General features: G+C 54.1%; 1 protein-coding gene across 3 annotated transcripts in view; it reads left to right on the top strand.

The window, feature by feature from the left end:
- LOC137431898 (glucocorticoid-induced transcript 1 protein) overlaps window positions 1-23331 on the top strand; it is a 114380-nt gene extending 91049 nt beyond the window's left edge. For 2 of the 3 annotated variants that reach the window (XM_068123731.2, XM_068123729.2), the window contains one exon: window positions 21984-23331. In XM_068123731.2, coding sequence (XP_067979832.2) covers window positions 21984-22251 — 268 coding nt within the window. In that variant the 3' untranslated portion in view covers window positions 22252-23331. The remainder of the gene's footprint in view (window positions 1-21983) is intronic. The other variant, XM_068123730.2, reaches the window with a different exon arrangement.
- The last annotated feature ends 2812 nt before the right edge of the window (window positions 23332-26143 follow it).

Raw genomic sequence — 26143 nt, 5'->3', positions numbered from 1 at the left:
TACAAAACCCCGTCTCCCGCTGTGCACAGGACGGGATTGTTGTGGAAAACCAATCAGGTCCACACAACTTTAGTCCAACGGGTTGGTTTAATTGCATTTAGATCATAACATCATCCTGTAAAGTAGAAAATACAATAAGTATACGATGTGACATCACATGGGACCATTCATAACATTCAATGCAAGCAAGCTGGATATTCTATGCAGGCGTACCGTTAGCGAGTCTACCAGATGTAACGTGTCACAGGAGAAGTCTCGGAGCACCGTCCGCAGCAGCGGGTCTTATAGTCACGCCCCTAGCGGTGTCAACGAGCAGCGAGCATCACCCCGGGTTCAGTACGGATACGATTTCACTACATTCTCCCCCCGTCAGAATTATACGGCAGTGCGGCTAGAAGCGAGTGAGCGTCAGCACGAACAGGGTGGAACATCAGTCGACCCAACCGTATCGGGCAGGGCGGCGAATTTCTCTGCCAGCACGCGTCCGAAATTCCCCGGGTACGGCATCACGTATCCCTGTGTCCCCGGCGTCGGAGGCGCCAACAGGGTCGGGTGACGAAGGGGGTAACTCCAAGTTGTCGGGCCCAGGTAGTCTCGGCGAGGGGAGGGTCGGTAGACTTTCGGCGATGGGAGCGTCGGGAGAGGCCATAGTCTCATAGATGGGTTCGATCGGTTCGTCCGATTCCCTACTTAGGTCGGCGACCCCGCAAGGGGCAAGGTGACGGACGGAGACAGTAGTCTCACGGCCATCAGTCGTCATCACATGAGCATGCTCAGGATTAGCCTGGAGAATCTGCACTTTGTCCACTAGGGGGTCGTACTTGCTCGCGCGAACCGCCCGTTTAAGGTAGGCCGGCCCGGGCCCAGCGAGCCAACTGGGCAAAGACCGTATACACCCCGAGCTCCTGGGGTGGTGGAAAAGTCGCTCGTGGGGAGTTTGGTTGGTTGCCGTACTCAGGAGAGCCCTGATCGAGTTCAACGCCGCAGGTAGCGACCAAGCCCATTTATCGAGGCCCCGGCCGAGGGTCCGGAGGTTGAGCATGATGGCCCTCCAGATAATCCCGTTGAAGCGTTCGATCTGCCCATTAGCCTGGGGTCTGTACGGCGTGGTGTAACTAGAAGCAATGTTATTTTGGAGCATATAGCCGCGCACCTCCTGAGACAAGAAGACCGCACCCCGGTCGGTATGGACATAGGCCGGGTAACCGAACATTGAGAACAAGTTCTGTAAGCATCGCATCACCGTGGCAGCAGTCATGTCCGCGCACGTATAAGCAAAGGGGAATCGCGAGTACTCATCAACGATAGTGAGCAGATAGCGAGAGCCGCTCGACACCGGCAATGGGCCCTTGAAATCCATCGCCAAGCGTTCCCACGGGCGTGTAGCCTTCACCAGAGTCCCCATGGGAGGGTTATAGAAACGCGGTTTGATTTCCGCGCAGATAGCGCAGTCGCGACAGATACGGCGGATATCGTCAATCGAGTATGGGAGATTCCCACACCGCACAAAATGAGCGAAACGCGTTACGCCGGGATGGTCCGCAGTGGCATGCAGCACCCGTAGGCCCTCCAAAGAGGTGATACCCGCACATGTAGCCGGTCGTGATAAGGCATCGGCGGCCTGGTTATCCTTCCCCAGGCGATATTTGATGGTGTAACAGAAGTCGGCGAGTTCGATACGCCAGCGAGTGATTTTCTCATTCTTAATGCGCTGGGCGTGTAAGGTGTCGTACATGAACGCAACGCTTTGCTGGTCCGTGATGATTTGGAAGCTTCGCCCGAGTAAGTACGGGCGCCATCGCCGAATAGACTCGACGATCGCATACGCTTCCTCTTCAACGGACGAGTGTCTCCGCTCAGCGGTGGTAAGAGTCCGTGAAAAGAAAGCCACGGGACGCCCCCCTTGGGAGAGGGTCGCCGCGATGGCCTGATCCGAGGCGTCACTTTCGAGGACGAACGAGCCGCTCTCGTCGATTGTCGCCACGGCGGCTCGGGCGATGTCGGCCTTAAGGCCTTCAAAGGCCACCAACGCGGCCGGACTCAGGGGGAAGGTGTCGCAGGCCACGAGGGGGCGAAGTTTAGCGGAGAAACTTTGCACCCATTTGGAGTAATGGGCGAACAGCCCAAGGGCGCGCTTCAGGGACGCCCGATCACAGGGAGGGGCCATGTCGAGCAAAGGTCGCAGACGCTCCTTATCCGGAGCGACAGAGCCATGGGTCACGGTGTACCCCAGAAGATCTATCGTGCGTAGGGAGTATTGGCACTTATCCTCGTTCATAGTTAAGTGATACCGCTGCGTGACCTCAAGGAAGCGCTTCAGATTAGCATCATGGTGCCCTTGGTCATATCCACAAACCGTAAGATTATCAAGGTAGACGAAAACATCGGTTAAGTGCTCCCGCGCAACGAGGTCATCCATGGCCCTCTGGAAACAAGCGACCCCGTTCGTTACCCCAAAAGGCAATCGCGTAAATTGGTACAACCGCTGCCCCGACTCAAATGCGGTATAGATACGATCCGCCCTAGAGATAGGGATCTGGTGGTACGCACTACGGAGATCGAGAGTGCTATAGACCGAATACTGGGACACCTGTTGCACTAGCGCGTCCATCCCCGGAAGGGGGTAGGCATCCAGCTGTGTAAAGCGGTTAATCGTTTGGGAATAGTCGATTACCATGCGTCTGCGATGGGCCTCGCTGCGCACCACCAAGACCTGGGCGCGCCACGGCGACCTACTAGGTTCTATGATGCCGTCTTTCAAGAGCTGAGCCGTTTCGTCCGCAATGAATTGCATGTCTGCGCGAGAGTAGCGCCGTGATTTCACCGCGACAGGGGTGCAGTCGGATGTTAGATTGGGGAACAGCGAAAGCGGCTGGACGTCCATTTGCGCTAGGGCGCACACCGCAAGCGCGTCGTCCGCCCCCACAACAAGCGTGTCAGGCCCACCAAACTCCATTACCAGACGTCCATGCAGCTTAAGAAAATCGTGTCCTAACAGAATATCAGCACATAATGCGGGTAAAACCATAAGGTGTACATCAGGGAAAACCCGTCCCTTTAGCACGAGTTTCAATCGGCATTCCCCCTTCGTGCTGAGTCGAAGCCCCTGGGAAGCCATGAAGATCCGTCTCGTAGACGTCCAGATCCGCCATCCATGCCTGAGCACAAGTCGCTGGTCGATAAAACTATCCGTAGACCCTGTATCCACCAAGGCCCGAACACAATGGCCTTCGACCATGAGGGGAATAAGGGCTTGAGCCAGGCCAGACGAGGCTGCTGGGAGCGGGACTGAGCCCCCCGAATGGGTCGGACCAGCCTCGCGGGTGGATCCTACGCCAGCAGCAGTTTTGCGGTCGTGGCCGGAGTCTGCGTTGACCATGGGGAATCCATTAACGCCATCAGAGGGCTTTCCCAAGCATTCCGGTGTTTCGCGATTCAAAATCTGACAATTCTGACGGGAAAAGGCCTCCGTAGTATTTGAAATCGCCTTTTGACACTTTTGGCAGAAAAAGGCCTCCGTAGTATTCGAAATCGCCTTTTGACACTTTTGGCAGCAAAAGGCCTCCGTAGTATTTGAAATCGCCTTTGTCGGGGCGTGGGCCGCCGTTAGCTCGTGGACGACACGAGGAGAACGTTCCGCTGGGGCTTGGCGAGGCTTCAAAGCCCCTTGCGTGGCCCGGAGTTTGGTCAAGGACACGTACTTCGTGCCAGATGGAGGATGAGACGGTGGTGGCTGTCCGGTGACGCCCGCCAAAGACGTCTGAGCGCCCAGGGGCCCGCAGAGAGGGGCCCTCCCCTTCGAAGTCGGGTAAGGCGCCGGGTGTCGGGCTCGGCTCGCGGGCTCCGCAATGAGCCCATTCAAGGTTGCCGCGCCCGCGCGACCGCGTCCGCGAGCCGCGAGCCGCGTGCCGTTTTCCTGCACACTTTTGCGTAATGTCCCTTTTGCGAGCACAAATGGCATATAGCGTCTCGTGCCGGACACACGACCCGGGCATGGCGTGGCCCCCCACAGAAAAAGCATGCGGCCCCGCGTAAGGCCTTGGGTCTGGTCGTAACGGCAGCCGTCAGGGCTGGGTCTTCCTCCGGAGCATCCCGGAGTTCAGTGAGCGGATCCGCCTCCTCGGCGGTAGCACTCTCTGGCCGGGCGTGTAGTGTGGTGCCCGCCAAGAGGCGCGTGCGATCATAGGTGTTCGATTGCATCCGCGCTTCAGTGTATACTGTCCCTTGCTCGAGTGCCGTAGCGAAGGTCAGGTCGGTCTTCTCTAAGAGCTTGAGCCTTAGTTCCTGGGAGGAGACCCCTGCAATGAAGGCATCTAAAAGACGATCATCCTGAGCCTGCGCGGGAGTCCGTGGCTCCCTGACGCTGTCCAGCAAGAGCTGCCGGAGCTCCTGGGCGTAGTGGTCCATCGCCTCGTTGGGTTGCTGACGTCGCGTTTGCAGCAAATATCGTGCATACACCGGGCTTTTTTCCTTTATGTACAGCCGTTTGAGCTCCGCGATGGAGAGGTCATACGTCGCGCATTGAGCGATAGAGTTGTACACCCGGTAGTCGATTTTTGAATGTAGTGTTGCTAGCTTCGCGGCAGCCGTCGGCGCGGTCTCAGGCTCATCAAAAAGATTCTCCAATGTTCTGAGCCAGTGCTTCAGTTGCAAGCCACCATCCGGGGCTTGCGGGTCGGCGCAGAATACGGACACCGTCAGCGTCTTGTTGCCAGCCATGTCGGTAGATCTTAAATGCAATTAAGTGTTGTGGAAAACCAATCAGGTCCACACAACTTTAGTCCAACGGGTTGGTTTAATTGCATTTAGATCATAACATCATCCTGTAAAGTAGAAAATACAATAAGTATACGATGTGACATCACATGGGACCATTCATAACATTCAATGCAAGCAAGCTGGATATTCTATGCAGGCGTACCGTTAGCGAGTCTACCAGATGTAACGTGTCACAGGAGAAGTCTCGGAGCACCGTCCGCAGCAGCGGGTCTTATAGTCACGCCCCTAGCGGTGTCAACGAGCAGCGAGCATCACCCCGGGTTCAGTACGGATACGATTTCACTACAGGGATAATCAATGGTGAAATCTATACATTCTGAACATCCTCAACTGTCACCTCCTGGAAGCTTATTTTTGGCCCACGTATATCAGGAAACTTCCTACCTTATTCTCATGTTGATCCAAAACATACCATACTTTTGATATTTGTCATTTACAGAAGTAGGTAAATTGCCAAGAGTTGTCAAATAGAAATGCATTATATTAAAGCGCGGTGTTACGCGCGCTGTTTGTAAACAAGCAGGAAGCGGACAACACGGTAATTTGTAAGAGTCTTTATTCAAGAGCTCACTGTAACACTGAACTCTCAGGGCTGCGCGCCCCGTGTATATCGTGAGGCCACGCCTCTCTCCCGGGCGTGGCCCACCCCCACTCGGTGTGCGGGGTGATGTCACCACGTCAGCGCTTTCGTGTCCGCCACACGCCCCCCCCCCCCAGAATCCCCGCGCACCTGAAGGGCCAGTTTGCGGGGCAAACGGATGACCCGGCCGAAGCGCCCCCTGGCGACTGGCGGCGTCTGGGATGCAGGGATGCCATCTGGGATGCCTCCGGCTGCCCCTGGGATGGGTGAAGGACCGGGGGGCGGCGGGGCTGGGCGGTGCCGGGGGTCCGCCCGCAAGGGGGCGGCCCCGACGCGGGGGTCGGGCCACTGGCGGTGGATGGTCCACGTCGAGGTGGGCCGGCTTGAGGCGGTCCACAGAAACGCGGTCAGGAGTACCGCCGATGTCCAGGGTGAAGTGCTTCACCCCGGTCTCCAGCACGCGGAAAGGCCCGTCGTACGGGGGCCGCAGTGGTGTCCGGTGGGCATCGTGGCGGACGAAGACGTACTCCACCGTGCGAAGCTCCGGGGTGACGTGCGTCGGTGGGTGTCCGTGGCGTGCCGTTGGCACCGGGGCGAACCTCTGGGCGGTCTCCTGCAGAGCGACCATGGTGCCGTGGAGTCGGGGAGGAACTCGCCCGGCACCCGCAGCGGTTGCCCGAAGACCAACTCCGCCGCGGATGCGCGCAGGTCCTCCTTGGGCGCCGTCCGGAGGCCCAGCAGGACCCAGGGGAGCCTGTCGACCCAGCCGCCGTCGCGGAGGGTGGCCCGGAGCGCGGCCTTCAATGAGCGGTGAAATCGCTCACACAGGCCGTTAGCCTGGGGGTGGTAGGCCGTGGTTAGGTGCAGCCGGACCCTGAGCCCCTGCGCGACCGCCCCCAGAGCTCCGAGGTGAACTGGGGGCCGCGGTCGGACGAGATGTCTGAGGGGGCGCCGAACCGGGCGACCCAGGTGGCGATGAAAGCCTGCGCGACGTCCGCCGCCGTCGTCGACGCCAAGGGCACGGCCTCCGGCCACCGGGTGGTGCGGTCCACCATGGTGAGGACGTGGGTGAAACCCCGCGAGGGGGGCAGAGGTCCCACCAGGTCCACGTGGACGTGGTCAAACCGGCGTTCCGGCACCGTAAACGGGGCCAACGGGGCCTGGGTGTGCCGGTGCACCTTGGCGCGCTGGCACGTGAGGCACGTCCTGGCCCAGCCGCGGACGGCCTTCCGGAGGCCATGCCAGACGAATTTGTCGGCGATCAACCTTTGGGAGGCCCTCGCGCCCGGGTGGGACAAGCCGTGGATGGCGTCAAACAACTGGCGCTGCCAGCCCGCGGGCACGATGGGGCGGGGCCGCCCGAGGGAGACGTCGCACAAGAGGGCCGCTCCCGCGCCGTCGAACGGCACATCGGTGACGCGAAGGCCCGTGACGGCGGTCCGCAAGGCCTGGACGTCGGGGTCAGCGGCCTGGTCCGCTGCCATCCGGGCATAGTCGATGCCGAGGTGGACTGCGTGGGCGACGGCCCGGGAAAGGCAATCCGCCACCGGGTTGTCCTTCCCTGCGACGTGCCGGATGTCCGTCGTGTACTCGGATACGGCCGAGAAGTGACGCTGCTGCCGGGCCGACTGCGGCTCGGTGACCTTGCCCATCGCGAAGACCAGCGGCTTGTGGTCGACGAAGGCCGTGAATGCACGGCCCTCGAGCAGATGGCGGAAGTGCCTGACCGCCAAGTGAAGCCCGAGCAACTCGCGGTCGAAGGTACTGTAACGGCGTTCGGGCGGGCGAAGCTGCCGGCTAAAGAACGCCAGCGGTTGCCAAGCTCCACGCACCCATTGCTCGTGCACCGCGCCCACCGCGTAGTCCGAGGCATCGGTGGTGAGGGCGATCGGCGCATCGGGCGCCGGGTGCGCGAGCATGGTGGCGTTAGCAAAGGCGAGCTTCGCGCCCGTGAACGCCGCGTCCATCTGCTCGGTCCAGGTGACGTCGCCTTTGCCCGGCTTACCTCGGAGAGCTTCGTGCAGGGGGCGCAGGAGCTGGGCGATACGGGGCAGGAACCGATGGTAAAAGTTCACCATGCCCAGGAACTCCTGCAGCCCCCTGATCGTGCGGGGGCGCGGAAACCCCTTCACCGCCTCCACCTTGGCCGGCAGGGGGACGGCTCCGTGCCTGGTGACGCGGTGCCCCAGAAAATCGAGTTCGGCGACGCCGAACCGGCACTTTGCGGGGTTCACAATCAGTCCATGCTGGCCCAGGCGTTCGAAGAGCGTGCGGAGGTGGTGTAGGTGCTCTTCGCGGGACGCGCTGGCAATGAGGATATCGTCCAGGTAGACGTATACAAAATCCAAGTCGCGCAGGACGCTGTCCATCAGCCGCTGGAACGCCTGAGCCGCATTCTTCAGACCGAAGGGCATCCGCAGGAATTCGAAGAGTCCGAACGGCATGATGACCGCCGTCTTCGGGACGTCCTCCGGCCTGACGGGGACCTGATGGTAACCGCGTATGAGGTCCACCTTCGAGAAGAAGGACATGCCCGCCAAACGGGCGGAAAAGTCCTGAATGTGGGGGACGGGGTAGCGGTCGGGGGTGGTGGCGTCATTGAGACGGCGATAGTCCCCGCACGGTCGCCATCCCCCGCCGGGCTTCGGCACGATGTGTAGCGGCGACGCCCAAGCACTCTCCGAGCGCCGAACGATGCCGAGTCGCTCCAGGGTAGCGAACTCTGCTTTTGCTACCGCCAGCTTCGTCGGCTCGAGGCGGCGTGCCCGGGCGTAGACCGGTGGCCCGACGGTGGGGATGTGATGGGCCACCCCGTGCTTGACGGCCCCCGCTGAGAAGGTGGGCCGTGTGAGGGCCGGGAAGCCAGCGAGGAGGCGGGTGAATTCGTCCGCTGCCAGAAGCGTACAGATCAACGTGGCCGGAACCGAACCGTTCAGCAAGCCACTTGACAAGCCGCTCAGTGGGCTGCTCGACGAGCTGGGCAGCGCACAAGCGAGCGAGCTGAACGTCTCGGCCTGGACAAGACGTCTGTGCTTTACGTCGACCAGGAGCCCATTTGCGCACAGGAAGTCCGCGCCAAGCAATGCCATGGACACATCGGTGGTGACGAACGACCATCGGAAAACCTGCCCTCCGAACCGCAGAGAGAGGAAGTGTTTTCCGTACGTACGGATGGGCGTCCCGTTTGCGGCAAGCAGCGCGGGGCCCCCGCCCGCGGCGTGCTTGTCCGACGTACCGGCAGGAACGACACTCACCTGCGCTCCTGTGTCGCACAGGTAACGGCGCCCGGATAAGGTGTCCGTGATGAACAGCAGGCTGTTCGAACGGCCGGCGCTCATTGCCACTATCGAGCGCCGGCCCGGGCGTTTCCCGACCTGTTGAAGGAGCATGGCGGATGACGCTGTCGAGCCTCGTGGCCGAACTTGGCGTGGAACCAGCACCAGGTGGTGGAGCTGGAGGAGTGCGGCTGGCTCCGCCAGGCCGGCGGAGTTGGCGGTGTTCCCCGCGGTGGCGGTTTTCGCCGCGGCGGTGGGCGGGGCGTGGCGGCGGCCACGAGGTGCGTATCAGCATGCTGCGTATGCTGTGTAAGCTGATGCTGTGGATCAGCATCATCAGCAGCATCAGCCTCGTGGTCCGTGACGGCCGTACCGACTCTCGCCCGCGTGTCCGAAGCCGCGAAGTACCTGTCCGCCGCAGCGGCCAATGCTCGGGGTTCCGTTAGCACGGTCCCGGCCAACGCGAGGCGTACCTGTGCTGGAAGTTGGCGACGGAAAAGCACCCGGAATAGAGAACCAGGGGCTTCGTCGCCCAACAGTGACAGCATATGGTCCATTCGGACCGACGGGCGTGTGTCGCCGAGCTCGGGGAGATCCAGGAGGCGGTCGGCCCGTGCGTCCTCCGTGAGGCCGAACGTGGCTAGGAGCAGCCGCTTGAGTGCCTCGTACTTGTGGCCGTCCGGTGGGTGGCGAAGGACGGACACAACTCGAGCGGCCGTGCCGGGCCCGAGGGAGGCGACGACGTGGCAGTAGCGCGTGTCGTCGTGGGTGAGGCGCCGAAGCTGAAACTGGGCTTCGGCTTGGACGAACCAAACTTCGGCCTGGGCCTCCCAAAATTCGGGAAGTTTAATCGACATCGCGTTGTTGGCCATGGCAATGGCGTCGTGTTTGGAAGGATCGCTACGGCAGATCCAACGTCGAGGGTCACCAGTAAAGCGCGGTGTTACGCGCGCTGTTTGTAAACAAGGAGGAAGCGGACAACGCGGTCATTTGTAAGAGTCTTTATTCAAGAGCTCACTGTAACACTGAACTCTCAGGGCTGCGCGCCCCGTGTATATCGTGAGGCCACGCCTCTCTCCCGGGCGTGGCCCACCCCCACTCGGTGTGCGGGGTGATGTCACCACGTCAGTGCTTTCGTGTCCGCCACAATATATTGTTATATTCATATTGTGACGGTTATGGATCCGGCCCCCAGGTGAACGAACATTAATGACGCATAGGAATTCCCGAGTCAGAGTGAGGACCCTAAAGACCCCGAGGACCCCTCATTTATTTTTTTTGAAATATTTAAAATCCCATTCTGAATTCAGTTTTATAAAGAGGACGGACGTCATGGGTCACGTGTCTGAAAGCGGGGTTGTGTCAATGCGGTCAGAGTGGATCCTGCTCATAATTACTAACGGTTATAAAGTGTCCCGTATAGTTATTATTATTAGACAGAGCGAGTTGAACCTTTGTGGTTGCACTCGGAGTGCTGCGGGAAGGATTTTGGTGGTTAAAAAGCATTTGTAGCCTCATTTGTTTCTGCTTAATTTATGACACAAATTCTCCCAGTAAATGTGTATTGTACAGCGCCGCCCCTGGTGGGACTGGGAACTACAAGTCATAACGTGATTAAATATGTTGATTCTCTGAATGAACTACCATAGACGTTGGACCATCATCATTTGAGGTGTTTGTTTGTTTTTGAGTTGTACGCACTCCTAAATAATAATAATAATAATAATAATAATAATAATAATAACAATAATTGTATTTCTATAGCTGCTGCACGGCTGAACTGAATGAGCGTAAAACTGCAGGTTGTGCGGCACAGAAAAGGTAGTGAGAGAAGGGACATAAGTGGGAGTGGATGAAAGGCTTGAGGGAACTGGTTTATTGGGTGGAGTGGAATTCTGTGAAAGTGTAATGAAGGCAGTCGGATAAGGAGAACAGGTGGGATGAGAGATGAGAGTGTGTGTAGGCTTTGAGGGAAATTTGTGGAGAAATAGAGGGGAATGGGAGAACGATCGCCGAGTAGATAGATTGATGGAGTGGGTTTTGCGGGCCTTAGCTGCAATGGGTCGTCTAGTAATTTTTTTGAATACAAGATCGAGGCTCGTGAAAGAGCTAACATTATTCGCGTAAAAAAATCAAACAGACACATGAAACGTATAATAAATGGACTGGGAGACAAGATGGTGAGAGAAGGGGAAGCACACAAACACAACATTTGAGAGCAGTGACATCAGGAGATCTGTGGGAGGGAGAGGGCTTGGGGGAGGAGGCGTGGGAAGGGGGGGGGGTGGGAGGCTTGGGAGAAGTATAAAAAACAAGTACACTGCAAGGACTTCCAGGAAAGAAGTTTTTTTTTTTTTTTTTTTTTTTTTTTTTTTGTATACTGAATCGAGGCTCGTGAAAGAGCTAACATTTACTTCACAAACAAATCAACCAGACAAACAAAATATATAAAAAGAGGAAGCGGAAGACAAGAGAATGGGAAGCACGCAAACACTTGAGAGCACACAACATTTAAGAGCAGGGAGATGTGTGGGAGGGAGAGGGCTTAGGGGTAGGAAGCGTGGGAAGGGGGGGGGGGGGGGTGGGAGAAGTATAAAACACAAGGACACCAAGGACTTCCAGGACAGAAGTTGGTATTTCAAAAAGTGGAATTGGGGTGAAATTAGCGGGGATAGAAAAGATCAAGGTTTTGGATGGGGGTCGGGGGAGGATAAGAGATGGTGGTGAACAGCTGTTTTAAAGACTTGGAGGGTGGAGTGGGATTGAAGAGAGTGAGGGAGTTTGTTCCAGAGGCGGGAGAAAAGAGGAATGAAGGAGTGAAGGTGAGCAGAGAGTCTTGATTTTGGCAGTTTAACCATAAGAGGGTTGCAGGCAGATCTTGTGTGACCTGTAGGAATATTTGCGGGACAAAGCCCAGAGAGAGCTGGGGGGGCAAGGCCAGAGAGGAGTCGGTAGAAGACGGAAAGACCACCAACCTGCCTGCGGTGAGTGAGTGAGAGGCCCTTGGAGTTAGCTTCATCGCGGGAGATTCCAATGATTCTGAATGCTTTGCTTTCAACAGCGTGAAGACGAGCTAGGTGTGAGGCAGGAGCACCAGCCCAGAGGGGAGAGCAGTATTCCATTGAGCTGCGGATGAAAGCCTTGTACGTGGTGAGGAGCTCAGGTGTGCCAAGGAAGGACTTTGCACGACGGAGGATGCCCAGTCGGCGACTGGCTTTGGAGGCCAGATTTGAAATGTGGTTTTCCCAGGAAAGATCATGGCAGATAGTGAGACTCAAAAGTTTGAGTGACAGAACTTCTTGGAGAGGATTATTCAGAAAGTAGATGGGAGGGTTGTCCAGTCGGTCTTTTCGGAGAGACATCGTAAGAGTGTGAGATTTGTCAGGATTGAAAGACATGTTCCACTTGTTTGCCCAGTCTGTTATATTGTCCAGGTCTGCAGAGAGTGAGGAGGCTGCAGACTGCCGATCTGAGGGATGAAGAATGGAGCGATAGAGAGTAGAGTCATCAGCAAAGAGATAGAGAGGATTTTCAAGAGTCGGAGAGATCATTGATGCAGACCAGAAAAAGCACAGGGCCCAGAACACTGCCTTGGGGAACTCCAGCCTGAACAGGAAGAGGAGATGAGAGAAACCCATTCAGGGCCACACGTTGACTACGACTAGAGAAAAAAAAAACCTGTTTTTTTTTTTTTTCTCTAGTAGTAGTCTAGAGAAAGTTGATATTTCAAAAAAGTGAATCTGGGGTGAAATTAGTGGGGGTAGAAAAGATCAAGGTTTTGAATAGGGCAAGATAAGAGATGGTGGTGAACAGCTGTTTTGAAGACCTGGAGGGAGGAGTGGGATTGAAGAGAGTGAGGGAGTTTGTTCCAGAGGCGGGAGAAAAGGGCAATGAAAGAGTGAAGGTGAGCAGAGAGCCTAGATTTTGGCAGTTTAACCATAAGAGGGTTGCTGGCAGATCTTGCGCAACCTGTAGGAATATTTGGGGGACAGAGCACAGAGAGAGCTGGGGGAGTAAGGCCAGACAGGAGTCGGTAAAAGGCAGAACGACCTGCAACCTGCCTGCGGTGAGTGAGTGAAAGGCCCTCGGAGTTAGAGAGTAGAGTCATCAGCAAAGAGACAGAGAGGATTTTCAAGAGAGTCAGATAGATCGTTGATGAAGACCAGAAAAAGCACAGGGCCCAGAACACTGCCTTGGGGACCTCCAGCCTGAACAAGAAGAGGAGATGAGAGAAGCCCATTCAGGGCCACACGTTCACTACGGCTAGAGAGGAAGTCCGCCAGCCATGCGTGGAGATTTCCATGGATACCAAAGGAGGAGAGTTTGGTGATTAGTGTGGGGTGCCAGACCGTATCGAAGGCATCTGATATGTCAAGGGAGACAGCTCGAATTTCCTGTTTGGCATTGAGGAACTCCATCTATTGTTGAGACAGCAGAAGTAGCATGTCCAGAGTAGAGTGACTTGGTCTGAAACCAAATTGATGATCAGAGATCAAGCCATTGGAGAAGAGGAAAGATTTGATATCCGAAGCAATGATGGATTCCATGAATTTGCTGATAATTGGGAGAAGGCTGATTGGTCTTTAGTTGCAAGGATCTGTTTTTGCACCTTTTTGTGTAAAGCGGTGATGTTGGCTGATTTCCAAGCTGATGGAAGATGACCTTGAGCAAAAGAGAGGGTGAAGAGAACAGAGAGAGGGAGTGAAAGAGCGGAAAAGTAGGATTTTAGGACCCGTGGGTTGATGCCGTCTGGTCCAGTTGCAGAATCAGAGTCGAGGATTGACAGGAACTTCTCCACCTTATCAGGAGAAAAGGACACAGAGTCCAGGAGCAGCTGGGTACGGTGGGTACAGAGAGGGATGGGTTTGGGACACAAGATTTTGAGGCAAACACAGAATTGAGGCAATAGCTTTTTCACGTGCGGAGTCAGCTGTGTAGCCCTTTGAAGTAAGGGAGGGGATGGAGGGGGAACAAACATTAGAAACAGATTTGACCAGATGCCACCAGGCTTTGGAAGAGGGAGACAGACAGGTTTGAGAGTTCAGTCTTGAGAGTGGAGAGATATTGTTTCCTGAGGGTGGACACACGTGGCTCTCCTGAGGGTGGACACACGTGTTTCGGGCTTTGTGAAAGGAAATGAGATTTCCTTCCATTGGATTTGCTTTCCAGGAGGCGAAGGCAAGTTGTTTCTGGGCAACACCCTCACCACAAGATTCCGTGTACCATGGATGGGAGGAAGAGTGTGACAACTGAAGACGAGATGGGATAAATCTGTGCATGAGAGAGAGAAATTTACTTTGGAAGAATTCCCAGGATGAGTTGATGTCAGAGGAGGTAGAGATGGGAGACCAGTCCAGATGATTGATGGCTGCTTGAAGACCGTGCCAGTTGGCCTAAGTGAAATGCCAGAAGCGTCGATGCTGAGGAGGCTCTCTGAGAATGGTCAGAGAGATGTCCACTTTAACAAGCACATTATCAGATGACCCGATTGGAGCAGAAGAAGAGCAGCAGACATTTGCAGGGAAGTTAGTCAAAACCAAGTCTAGAAGAGAAGATGCTTCGTTGACTGAGATCCGGGTCCAGAAATTGACAGATTGTGTCAGTCCCAATGAGTCGCAGAAGTCCTTTGCTGAGGAACCATGGCTGGTGAGAGAGGTACCCACCCCCAGCCAACTGGCATGGTGACAAATAAATCACCACATGTGAGGAAGAGAGAGTTGGAATGAGTAGATAGAAGGTGGTCCATATTATCAGTCAGCGAGATGTAGATGGCGTCATCACTGTTTGGTGGTCCGTACAACACACATATGAACAAAAGGTGGGAGCGAAGGGGAAGCCGTAGTCAGAGGTACTCCTGGGGGTGAGGTGGAGAGAGGGCAGTACAGGGAGAGTGAGGAAGAGAGTTTTTGATAAAGATAGCAACCCCACCTCCAGGACGAGGCCCAGGTCTATCATACCGGAGGAGGGAGTAACCCGGGAGAGATACTAAGGAATCAGAGACATCATGAAGGAGGAAAGTTTCTGTTAAGCAGATCAAGTCTGGTTTGTCAGAAGCAACCTGTATGGAGAGATCAGTCAAGTTTGAGCGAAGGCCCTGGATGTTTGAGGTCCATACTGTTAATGAAGAGGAAAGGGGAGAATCGGATACAGAACAGGGGGGGGGGGGAGGGGTAGGGTTAGGGTAAGATGTGGAAGAGGTAGGGAGAGCTGTTGATCGTGTGTCAGAGATTTCAGAATAGCTAGGAGAAAGGGAAGGATGGGGCGGACAAAAGGTTTGATGGTGATTGGGTGAGGCACAGTGAGGTGTTGTTTGAGGAGGGGGCAGAGCGAGGAAGAAGGTTGGGGGAGATGGAGGTGAGAGTTGGAAGGGAGAAGAAGCGTGGAGGACGCTTTAAGGAGGAGGGGTGAGAGGGTAGAATTGGAGAAAAAAGGATGGTGGGGAGATTTGAAGGGGAGGTTTGGGAGGGGATGGGTGAGAGGGAGTTTAGGAGGGGAGGGGCGAGGGGGGAGTTTAGGAGGGGTGAGGGGGGGTTTAGGAGGGGAGGGGCGAGGGGGGGTGTTTTGGAGGGGAGGGGGAGTTTAGGAGGGAAGGGTGAGGGGGGGAGTTTAGGAGTGGAGGGATGAGGAGGGAGTTTAGGAGGGGAGAAGTGAGGGGTGAGGGGGAGTTTATGAGGGGATGGGGGAGTTTAGGAGGGGAGGGGTGAGGGGGGAGTTTCGGAGGGGAGGGGCGAGGAGGGAGTTTAGTCAGGGAGGAGCAAGGAGGGAGTTTAGGAGGGGTGAGGGGGGGTTTAGGAGGGGAGGGGCGAGGGGGGGTGTTTTGGAGGGGAGGGGGAGTTTAGGAGGGAAGGGTGAGGGGGGGAGTTTAGGAGTGGAGGGATGAGGAGGGAGTTTAGGAGGGGAGAAGTGAGGGGTGAGGGGGAGTTTATGAGGGGATGGGGGAGTTTAGGAGGGGAGGGGTGAGGGGGGAGTTTCGGAGGGGAGGGGCAAGGAGGGAGTTTAGTCAGGGAGGAGCAAGGAGGGAGTTTAGGGGGAGAGGGGTGAGGGGGAGTTTAGGAGGAGAGGAGGGAGTTTAGGAGGGGAGGGGGAGTTTAGGAGGGGAGGAGAGGGGGAGTTTTGGAGGGGAGGGGAGGGGGGAGTTTAGGAGGGGAGGGGCAGGGGGGAGTATAGAAGGGGAGGGGTGATGGGGGAGTTTTGGAGGGGAGGAGGGAGTTTAGGAGGGGAGGGGGAGTTTAGGAGGGGAGGAGAGGGGGAGTTTTGGAGGGGAGGGGAGGGGGGAGTTTAGGAGGGGAGGGGCAGGGGGGAGTATAGAAGGGGAGGGGTGAGGGGGGAGTTTAGGAGGGGAGGAGGGAGTTTAGGAGGGGAGGGGGAGTTTAGGAGCGGAGGAGAGGGGGAGTTTCGGAGGGGAGGGGAGGGGGGAGTTTAGGAGGGGAGGAGCAGAGGGGAGTATAGAAGGGGAGGGGTGAGGGGGGAGTTTTGGAGGGGAGGGATGAGGGGGGAGTTTAGGAGGGGAGGGGCGAGGGGGGAGTTTAGGAGTGGAGGGGTGAGGGAGGAGTTTAGGAGGGGAGGGGGGAGTTTAGAAGGGGAGGGGCGAGGGGGAGTTTAGGGGGTGAGGGGGGAGTTTAGGAGGGGAGGGGAGAGGGGGGAGTTTAGGGGGCAAGGGGTGAGGGGGGAGTTTAGGAGGGGACGGGCGAGGGGGGAGTTTAGGAGGGAAGGGGCGAGGGGAGAGATGAGGGGGGGAGGGGCAAGGGGGGATGTTTGGGAAGGAAGGGCAAGGGGGTGGATTTGAAAGGGAGTAATAAAACATTTTGACTCTAAATAGTAAATGCTTCAAGTACAGCAAGTCACCAATTTACGTTGTGGAAACGTTCCTAAAAACTGCGATATTGTTTGAAACTATATGCTGTTCAGATACGATTTTCCCATATAGTATTATATATGGATGGTGCATTGCCAGGTGCATTTTCTTGGTCAGTCTAACAACCTTATTTAAGTACATATTAGAGACAAAAAAAATAAACAAATCTTTGCAGGACACGATTAAATAATGTAATGCATGTACAATTGTACATTGCACACAAATACAAAACAACAACGTGCATTTTAAAGGCCATTTTCCCTACTAGAGCGGGGGTTAGCCTTGCGGTCCCCATGACAATCTTCTCCATTTTGCCCTATTTTCTGCATCTCTCCTTGTTTAACCCCCTTGCCCGCATTTCTTCTTCCACCATCTTTAGCCAAGTCTTTCTCGGTCTTCCCCATCCTCTACTTCCTTCTACATTCATTTCCATCACTCTTCTCAACCAGTCACTTTCATCCTTCCTCAACACATGACCAAACCATCTCAACCTGTTCCTCTTCACAGCATCAATCACAGGCTCTATTCCCATCATCTTTCGCAATTCATCATTTGTCTTCCTCTCTCTCAACGATACTCCGCACATCCGTCGAACCATTCGCATTTCCACCCTTTCCAACCTTCGTTGCTGCTCTACGTTCATTACCCATGTCTCGCTCCCATAAATCATAACACTTCTCACACATGCAGCATACACCTTTCCCTTCAGCTTCAACGACACTCCCCTCATCATCAGCACGCCACTCAATTCTCGAAACTTCTTCCATGCACATCTCACTCGAGCAACCGTTGCCGAGTCTGATCCACCTTCTCCATTCAGCATGTCTCCGAGGTAGCAAAATGTTTTCACACCTTCCAGCTTCACGCCGTCTCCAAGATCCAACTCAACATTTCCTCCATCTGCAGCTCCCTCTGTGCACACCTTACATTTGAATGTAGCTGCCACACTGGTTAATGACCCTCTCAGACCACTACATTTTTGATGAACCCACTCAGCGCACATTGTACATTGAATGGAGTTCACTCCGACACCCTTCCTACACACAGCACAGGGCCACTTCCCAGTTCTTTTCACCTCACCACATGCTTTACCACTTGCCATCACCTTCGTCTTTGCGATATTCACCTTCAGTCCTTTTGTCTCCATACATTCCTTCCACGTGTTCATCTTTTCCTTCAGTCCATCCATACTTTCCGCAATCAACACCAGATCATCTGCATACAACAACTCCCACGGTAAACCCTCCTTTACGTTCTGAGCCAGCACCTCCATCACAGCTACAAATAGTAGTGGACTTAGTACCGACCCCTGATGCACTCCCACCTTCACCTCAAACTCACCACTGTTCCCGTCCTTCGTCCTTACAGCTGTGCGCGCTCTTTTGTACATTGCCATCACTACTCTGATCAACCATTCCTCCACTCCTAACTTCCTCAATGCCCATGTCAATACTTTGCGTGGAACCCGATCGAATGCTTTCTCCAGATCAACAAACCCAAGAAACAAGTTCTTCCTCTTCTCCATGTACTTCTCCTGCAACTGCCTCACAATTAAAAGCGTGTCTGTCATTCCTCTTCCTGGCATGAATCCAAACTGCATTTCGTCGATCTTCACTTTCTTCCTTATCCTCCTCTCCAACACCCTTTCCAATACCTTCATTCCATGCTCCAATAACTTTATCGCTCGGTACGAGCCACACTCCAGAGGGTCACCTTTCCCCTTGTATAGAGGGACGAGGGTACTCAGTTCCCAATCCACTGGAATGCGGCCTTCTTTCACCACCAGATTACAGATCTCTGTCATTCTCTTCACACCCCAACTTCCTGCTGCCTTCAACATGTCTCCCACAACTCCCGTCGGCCCTCCCGCTTTTCTACCCTTCATTGCTTTTATCGCTTCCTCAACTTCCTTCTCGGTTATCTTCTCTGCCGGTCCTAAAACTGGGTTACTCTCTATGTTGCCATCCCATTCATTCTCTGTATTCAACAGCATTTCCATATATCTTTTCCATCTTCCTTTAATTCCATCTGGGTCGACAACGATTTGTCCCACTTCATCCTTCAAGCAACTCACCCCCATCACATCACACCTCTCTTTCGCTATCTGCTTTGCAATCCTGAATACTGCTTTCTGACCCTCTTCTGAATCCAAGCGTTCTCCGAACATTTTCCTACACTAGGGCATTGCCCGTACTATATCTATATCTAAAATTATATCCCCCCCCTCTATTTACATGAAATGGTTTGGTCCAAAGCGAACGGCTTGCGAGTGGTGACAATCCCCCCCCCCCTCTATTTACATGCAATGGTTTGGTCCAAAGCGAACGGCTTCCGGAGTTTGGTAAAGAAATCGCCATCGCGTGCACAAACGCGCAGGAAAGCGAATGAATCGCAAATTCGTTTTTATTAGTTTTAAAACATAGTTTAACGGCAACATAGTTTGCAAACGTGAAATAAATGAATACGCTCTCAAATGTGCCATCCGAGGCAGAGTGTGTCCGCCACGTTCGGCACACGCGATAGTTCGCTGCTCTCTGATTGGTTGAATCGTTTTTTGGACATAGCTCGGTAAGTAATTGTCCGATTAATATGAAACCTTGAAAAGGCACATCCTCGGGTCCCCAGCAATATACCTGGCAAGTTAAAAGTATATCGGACCCGTGGTTGTCGAGAAACAGCGGTCACAGACAAACGTACAAACAGAGATTACTGGAATTATAGATAGATGCCTCCTGCGCCTTTGCTACCTCTTTCTTTGCAGCCTTCCTGGCTGCCTTATAACTTTCATGCTCTGCTGTTTCTGCTCCCGTACCCTTCGCCTTCTGCCACTCCTTGAACTTCTTCCTCTTCTCGTCAATCCTCTTTCCAACTTCATCATCCCACCACCATGTTTCCGAGTGCCTCGGTGGTCCTTTTTGCACACATTGCACACAAATATACAATTAAATAGTGTGGGTTGAGTGGATGGATGACAGGGAGTGAGAAGCAAACGCCACTGTGCTTCGGTGAAATGTCTGAGCTGGCTAAGTGATGTGCCGGTACTCGCTCACACTCTCTGCACCCAAATGGCGGTTCAAGCCCGAGCGGTCGATGTGAGGTGTTGTCTGTGCAGACACAAATCGTCCAGAACCCAATCTGTCTTTGAACAGACGATTAATCACGAAAGCTGTTTGTGATCGGGGCACCTCAAATCACTCGGACGACGTGACTTCATCTGCGTATTAAATAAGTAAATGGGGGAGGGAGGACAAAGTACACAAAAGTATTTATTTGCATGGTTTATTCACCAAGATATGCACTCGGGTATCAGACGAAAGACGAACGGAAGGAAGTACAATGGAATGAAAATTTTCAAACGACTTTATCAGATTAGCGCGACTTAAATCTGCTATTGTCCCATAATGTGTTAATGACGTTCTGTCGAAACAATTCAAATATACTTGATGTAAATCGGTGACTTACTGTAATTTAAACTACAGTGCATTCTGAAAGTATTCAGACCCCTTCACTTTTTTCACATTTTGTTATGTTGCAGCCTTATGCTGAAATCGTTTAAATTCATTTTTTCCCTCATCAATCTGCACTCAATACCCCATAATGACAAAGAGAAAACAGGATTTCGGAAAGTTTTGCAAATTTATTAAAAATAAAAAACTGAAATATCACATTGACATAAGTATTCACACCCTTTGCTATAACACTTGAAATTTAGCTCAGGTGCCTCCCATTTCTCTTGATCATCTTTGAGATGTTTCTATACCTTGATTGGAGTCCACCTGTGGTAAATTCAATTGATTGGACATGATTTGGAAAGACACACACCTGTCTATATAAGGTCTCACAGCTGACAATGCATATCAGAGCAAAAACCAAGCCATGAGGTCGAAGGAACTGCCTGCAGAGCTCAGAGACAGGATTGTGTCGAGGCACAGATCTGGGGAAGCCTACAAAAAAATCTCTGCTGCATTGAAGGTTCCCAAGAGCACAGTGGCCTCCATAATTCTTAAATGGAAGAAGTTTGGAACAACCAGGACTCTTCCTAGAGCTGGCCGCCCGGCCAAACTGAGCGATCGGGGGAGAAGGGCCTTGGTAAGAGAGGTGACCAAGAACCCGATGGTCACTCTGGCTGAGCTCCAGAGATCCTGTGTGGAGATGGGAGAAACTTCCAGAAGGACAACCATCACTGCAACACTCCAGCGATCTGGGCGTTATGGTAGAGTGGCCAGACGGAAGCCTCTCCTCAGTGAAAGACACATGAAGAGTTCAGATGCAAAAACAGATATATCCATTTTTGCTGAAATGAGAAAATCAAGATTTTCTGCTGTGCATTCCAGGTGAAACCCATCAAAATGACATGGGCTGTATCTTAAAATACGTGGACGCGATCGGGTTTTGGGAGAAAATGATTTGCCTACTGAAACGGAGGTATTGAAACATATACTTCGGTAAACATAGTTCAGTTTCATCAAAAATGGCGTTTATCGGTTTTTGCGCCTGAACTCTTCACATGAAAACCACTTGGAGTTTCCAAAAAAGCACCTAAAGGACTCTCAGACTGTGAGAAACAAGATTCTGTGGTCTGATGAAACCAAGATTGAACTGTTTGGCCTCAATTCTAAGCGTCATGTCTGGAGAAAACCAGGCACCGCTCATCACCTGCCCAATACCATCCCAACGGTGAAGCATGGTGGTGGCAGCATCATGCTGTGGGGGTGTTTTTCAGCAGCAGGGACTGGGGGACTGGTCAGCGTTGAGGGAACAATGAACGGAGCAAAGTACAGAGATATCCTTAATGAAAACCTGAAATGGAGCGCTCAGGACCTCAGACTGGGCCGAAGGTTCACCTTCCAACAGAACAATGACCCTAAGCACACAGCCAAGACAACGCATGAGTGGCTTAGGGACGACTCTGTGAAGGTCCTTGAGTGGCCCAGTCAGAGCCCTGACTTGAACCCAATCGAACATCTCTGGAGAGACCTGAAAATGGCTGTCCACCAACGGTCCCCATCCAACCTGACAGAGCTTGAGAGGATCTGCAGACAACAATGGCAGAAAATCCCCAAATCAAGGTGTGCAAAGGTTGTCACGTCATACCCAAGAAGACTCGAGGCTGTAATCGCTGCCAAAGGTGCTTCAACTAAGTACTGAGTTAAGGGTCTGAATACTTTTGTCAATGTGATATTTCAGTTTTTTCTATTTAATAAATTTGCAAAACTTTCCGAAATCCTGTTTTCTCTTTGTCATTATGGGGTATTGAGTGTAGATTGATGAGGGAAAAATTGAATTTAAACGATTTCAGCATAAGGCTGCAACATAACAAAATGTGAAACAAGTGAAGGGGTCTGAATACTTTCTGAATGCACTGTAAAACAACTTAAAGTAAAAGCAAAAACAAAATTGCTATTGTTTTTATTGTCAGTGTCATCCTTCGTTGTTTTCATTCTGAGTATTCGTGCATGGCGTTTGTCCTTATGCTCCTCGATTTCTATTTCAGACTCAAGCACATGGGACAAGTACCTTTACTTTGCTGCCCTGACAAGAACAAAGTTAATTTTGTACCGAAGACGGTCTCGGCCTTTTGTCCAGTCAGCACAATCAAGCCTTCACTCCTGACTGTTGAGCCCAGTTTCAGGGCTTTTCCTGGAGCCGGTGGGCCCGCGGTTCTCACAACCATTCATGGTGCGGATGAGTCGGGCCTACCTTTCCTGCAAAGCCAGCAAACCTGCAGTATAACTCTGTGTCTTCCTGATACGCTGATCTGACACTGCAGTTGTCCCCCCCACCCCCATCACCTCGCTATCCTCGTTCACTTCTGCTTTATACCTGCTTATGGGCCAGGTCACCTTTTCAGGTGCTCTCCCACAGTGATTTAATCAATTGATGTTCATTCATTTTCTTTTCCCACCACATTATAATTGCTTCCTTGTACTTCAGTGTTTACACCACTCACACGTTTGAAGACGACGTTGTGTTGAATGTGAACGAGTGCTGAAGGATCTATGTCTGGGTTCTGGGCGTGCATTGGGTGGATCCCAGAAACAGGTTTGGATGTTTTGGGAAATGTGAGCAATTAATATATCTTGTACTTTGGATTGTGGATGTGTCCCGGAAGCGATTGGGCCTTCGCACATGCATGTTGATACTCAGGTCACTTAAAAGTTACATGTTTTTATTTATTCTTTGGAAGAAAGCAATAATGCAAGAACGCCCTTTGTTTGACTCACCTGTCCTTAATTTCCTGGAGCAGTTTCTTCTTCATTACAGCAACCGGATGCAGAGCAAGCCGGATGGAGTAACCATTGCTGCAGTTTAATTGAACAGACGTTGTCCAATCAGTCACTCTCATTCGCTTTTTCTGTTTTCTATAAACTGTTTAATGTTTGCAAAGCGTGTGAAACATTCCGTGTTGATGAAAATACATTCCTTGTTGGTCACAAATTGGGACATCGGAGATGTCGGTCCCGTTTTTTCTCTGCTTAGCAGGTTGTTTGATTCTTATTCAAGAAAAAAAACAAAAAACAACTTAACCTTTGAATGTTTGGTTGTTTTTTAATGCAAAAAAAAAAAAAATCAAACCATTTGGGATAAATCTTAAAGACCACAATTTCTGCTTTTCAATACCGAGGTTTATCTTGTGAATATAAAAGTGGTACATTCATGTTGTATTTGCTTGTATATTGTTATATTTTATTGATATCGATGCATTCATCACTTCCTGTGTTCACATTTACTTTGGTGTTGCTTGCTCCAGCGGGCTTGTTGTGGAATGCAACGCACACTCGTATTCACACGATTAAACCGGTTCAAATGATTATATAATAAAGTTTTCCCACTTTTTCAAATTGGATTTAAGTTTAACAACACCAAGTATATATTTTGGGTCTCTCACTATCTCAATAAGAAGAGTATTAAAAAGCATGCATGACGACAGAGACACTCGCAGAGTGCGTAGTCTTGACTCGTACGTTCATTCTGAAAAAAAAACATCGTTAACTGAACACATTGGTCCATATACCCATATAATTCATGCACCCTATTATGGTCCATATACCCATATCATTCATGCACCCTATTATGGTCCATATACCCATATCATTCATGCACCCTATTATGGTCCATATACCCATATCATTCATGCACCCTATTATGGTCCATATACCCATATCATTCAGGTGAAGTGTGGTGCTGCGCACACAACTTGCTTGCCAAAGAGGTAGGCCACAACGCGTTTGTTAAAACCAAAAGAGTTTATTTCGAAAGCTCGAACTGCAGCATTGGGCGGGCTCGAGCTTAGAGCCCGCATATATGTGCCGAGGCCACGCCTAGTCCCCGGGCGTGGCCGATCGGTCGAATTGCGGGGCTGTGCCATCGGTCCCCGCCTGGGCGCTCGCGCCACCCACTGGTGCGTGGAATTATTACCCCTTGTGCCCGCCACACGCACCCCCCCAGAATTCCCGCGCACCTGAAGGGTGAGTTTGCGGGGAAGCCGGATGACCCGGCCGAAACGCCCCCTGGCAATTGGTGCAGGGCTGGGGGGTGGCGGGTCTGGGGGGTGCCGGAGGTCCGACCGCCGGGGGGCGGCCTCGACGCGGAAGCAGAGCTGCTGGCGGGGGTGCCAGGGGTCCGACCGCCGGGGGGCGGCCCCGACGCGGAGGCAGATCTGCTGGCGGGGGGTGGTCCGGATCGGGGAGGGCCGGCTTGAGGCGGTCCACGGAAATGCGATCCGGGGCACCGCCGATGTCGACCGTGAAAAATTTGTCCCCGGTCTCCAGCACGCTGTACGGGGGCTGGAGCGGTGCCCGGTGGGCATCGTGCCGGATGAACACGTACTTTGCCGTGCGAAGCTCCGGGGCGACGTGGGAAGGCGGGCAACCATGGTGTGCCGTTGGCACCGGGGCGAACCTCCGGGCGGTCTCCTGAAGGGCTGAGCGCTGTTGCGCCGCGGACCAAGGAGCCGTGGAGTCGGGGATAAATTCACCCGGTACCCGCAGTGGTTGCCCGAAGACCAGTTCCGCCGAGGACGCACGCAGGTCGTCCTTGGGCGCCGTCCGGAGGCCCAGCAGGACCCAGGGGAGTCTGTCGACCCAGCCGCCGTCGCGGAGGCTGGCCCGGAGCACGGCCTTCATGGAGCGATGAAAGCGCTCGCACAGGCCATTGGCCTGGGGGTGGTAGGCCGTGGTGCGGTGAAGTTTCACCCCGAGCCCTTGCGCCACCGCGGCCCAGAGCTCCGAGGTGAACTGGGGGCCGCGGTCGGACGAGATGTCCGAGGGGGCACCGAACCGGGCAACCCAAGTGGCGATAAAGGCTTGCGCCACCTCAGCCGCAGACGTCGCCACCAATGGGACGGCCTCCGGCCACCGTGTGGTGCGGTCGACCATGGTGAGGAGGTGGGTGAACCCTCGCGAGGGGGGCAGAGGTCCCACCAAGTCGACGTGCACGTGGTCGAACCGCCGCTCGGGGACCGTAAACGGGGCCAACGGTGCCTGGGTGTGGCGTTGGACCTTTGCGCGCTGGCACGCGAGGCACGTCCTGGCCCAGTCGCGGACGTCCTTCCTGAGGCCATGCCAGACGAACTTCGCCCCGACGAGTTTCTGGGATGCCTTCGTGCCAGGGTGGGACAGGCCGTGGATGGCGTCGAACACTGGGCGCCGCCAGCCAGCGGGCACGATGGGGCGAGGCCGGCCGAGGGAGACGTCACATAGGAGGGCCGTGCCCGCGGCGTCGAACGGCACCTCGGTGACGCGGAGGCCCGTGACGGCGGTCCGCAAGGCCTGGACGCCGGGGTCGGCGGTCTGGGCCTCCGCCATCCGGGCATAGTCGACCCCGAGGTGCACCGCGTGCACGACGGACCGGGAAAGGCAATCCGCCACCGGGTGGTCCTTACCCGGCACGTGACGGATGTCCGTCGTGTACTTTGGACACGGCAGAGAGGTGGCGCTGCTGCCGTGCCGACCATGGCTCGGCGACCTTGGCCATCGTGAACACAAGGGGCTTGTGGTCAACGAAGGCCGTGAACGGGCGGCCCTCCAGCAGGTGGCGGAAATGTCGGACCGCCAGGTGGAGCCCGAGCAACTTGCGGTCGAAGGTGCTGTACCGGCGTTCATGCGGGCGAAACTGCCGGCTAAAAAACGCCAGCGGTTGCCAAGCACCACGCACCCATTGCTCGTGCACCGCGCCCACCGCGTAGTCCGATGCGTCGGTGGTGAGGGCGATCGGTGCATCGGGTGCCGGGTGCGCCAGCATGGTGGCGTCGGCCAGAGCCAGCTTTGCGCCCGCGAACGCCGCGCGGCTCCGACCATGCGATGTCACCTTTGTCCGGCTTGCCCCGGAGGGCCCCGTGCAGGGGGGCGGAGGAGCCGGGTGACGTGTGGCACGAAGCGGTGGTAAAAGTTTACCATGCCCAGGAACTCCTGGAGCCCCTTGATCGTGCGGGGTCGCGGGAAATCCCTGACCGCCTCCACCTTGGCCGGTAAACGGACGGCCCCGTGCTCGGTGATGCGGTGCCCCAAGAAGTCGATGGTGGCGACACCGAAACGGCACTTGGCGGGGTTGATGATTAGGCCATGCTGGCCCAGGCATTCGAAAAGCGTGCGGAGGTGGAGCAGGTGCTCCTCCCGGGACGCGCTCGCGACTAGGATGTCGTCCAGGTAGACA

Source organism: Myxine glutinosa, chromosome 7 (genome assembly GCF_964187855.1).
Source record: "Myxine glutinosa chromosome 7, kmMyxGlut1.1, whole genome shotgun sequence".
Classification (NCBI taxonomy): domain Eukaryota; kingdom Metazoa; phylum Chordata; class Myxini; order Myxiniformes; family Myxinidae; genus Myxine; species Myxine glutinosa.
Note: the sequence above shows the minus strand (reverse complement) of the source record. Positions and strands in the feature narration are given on the sequence as shown.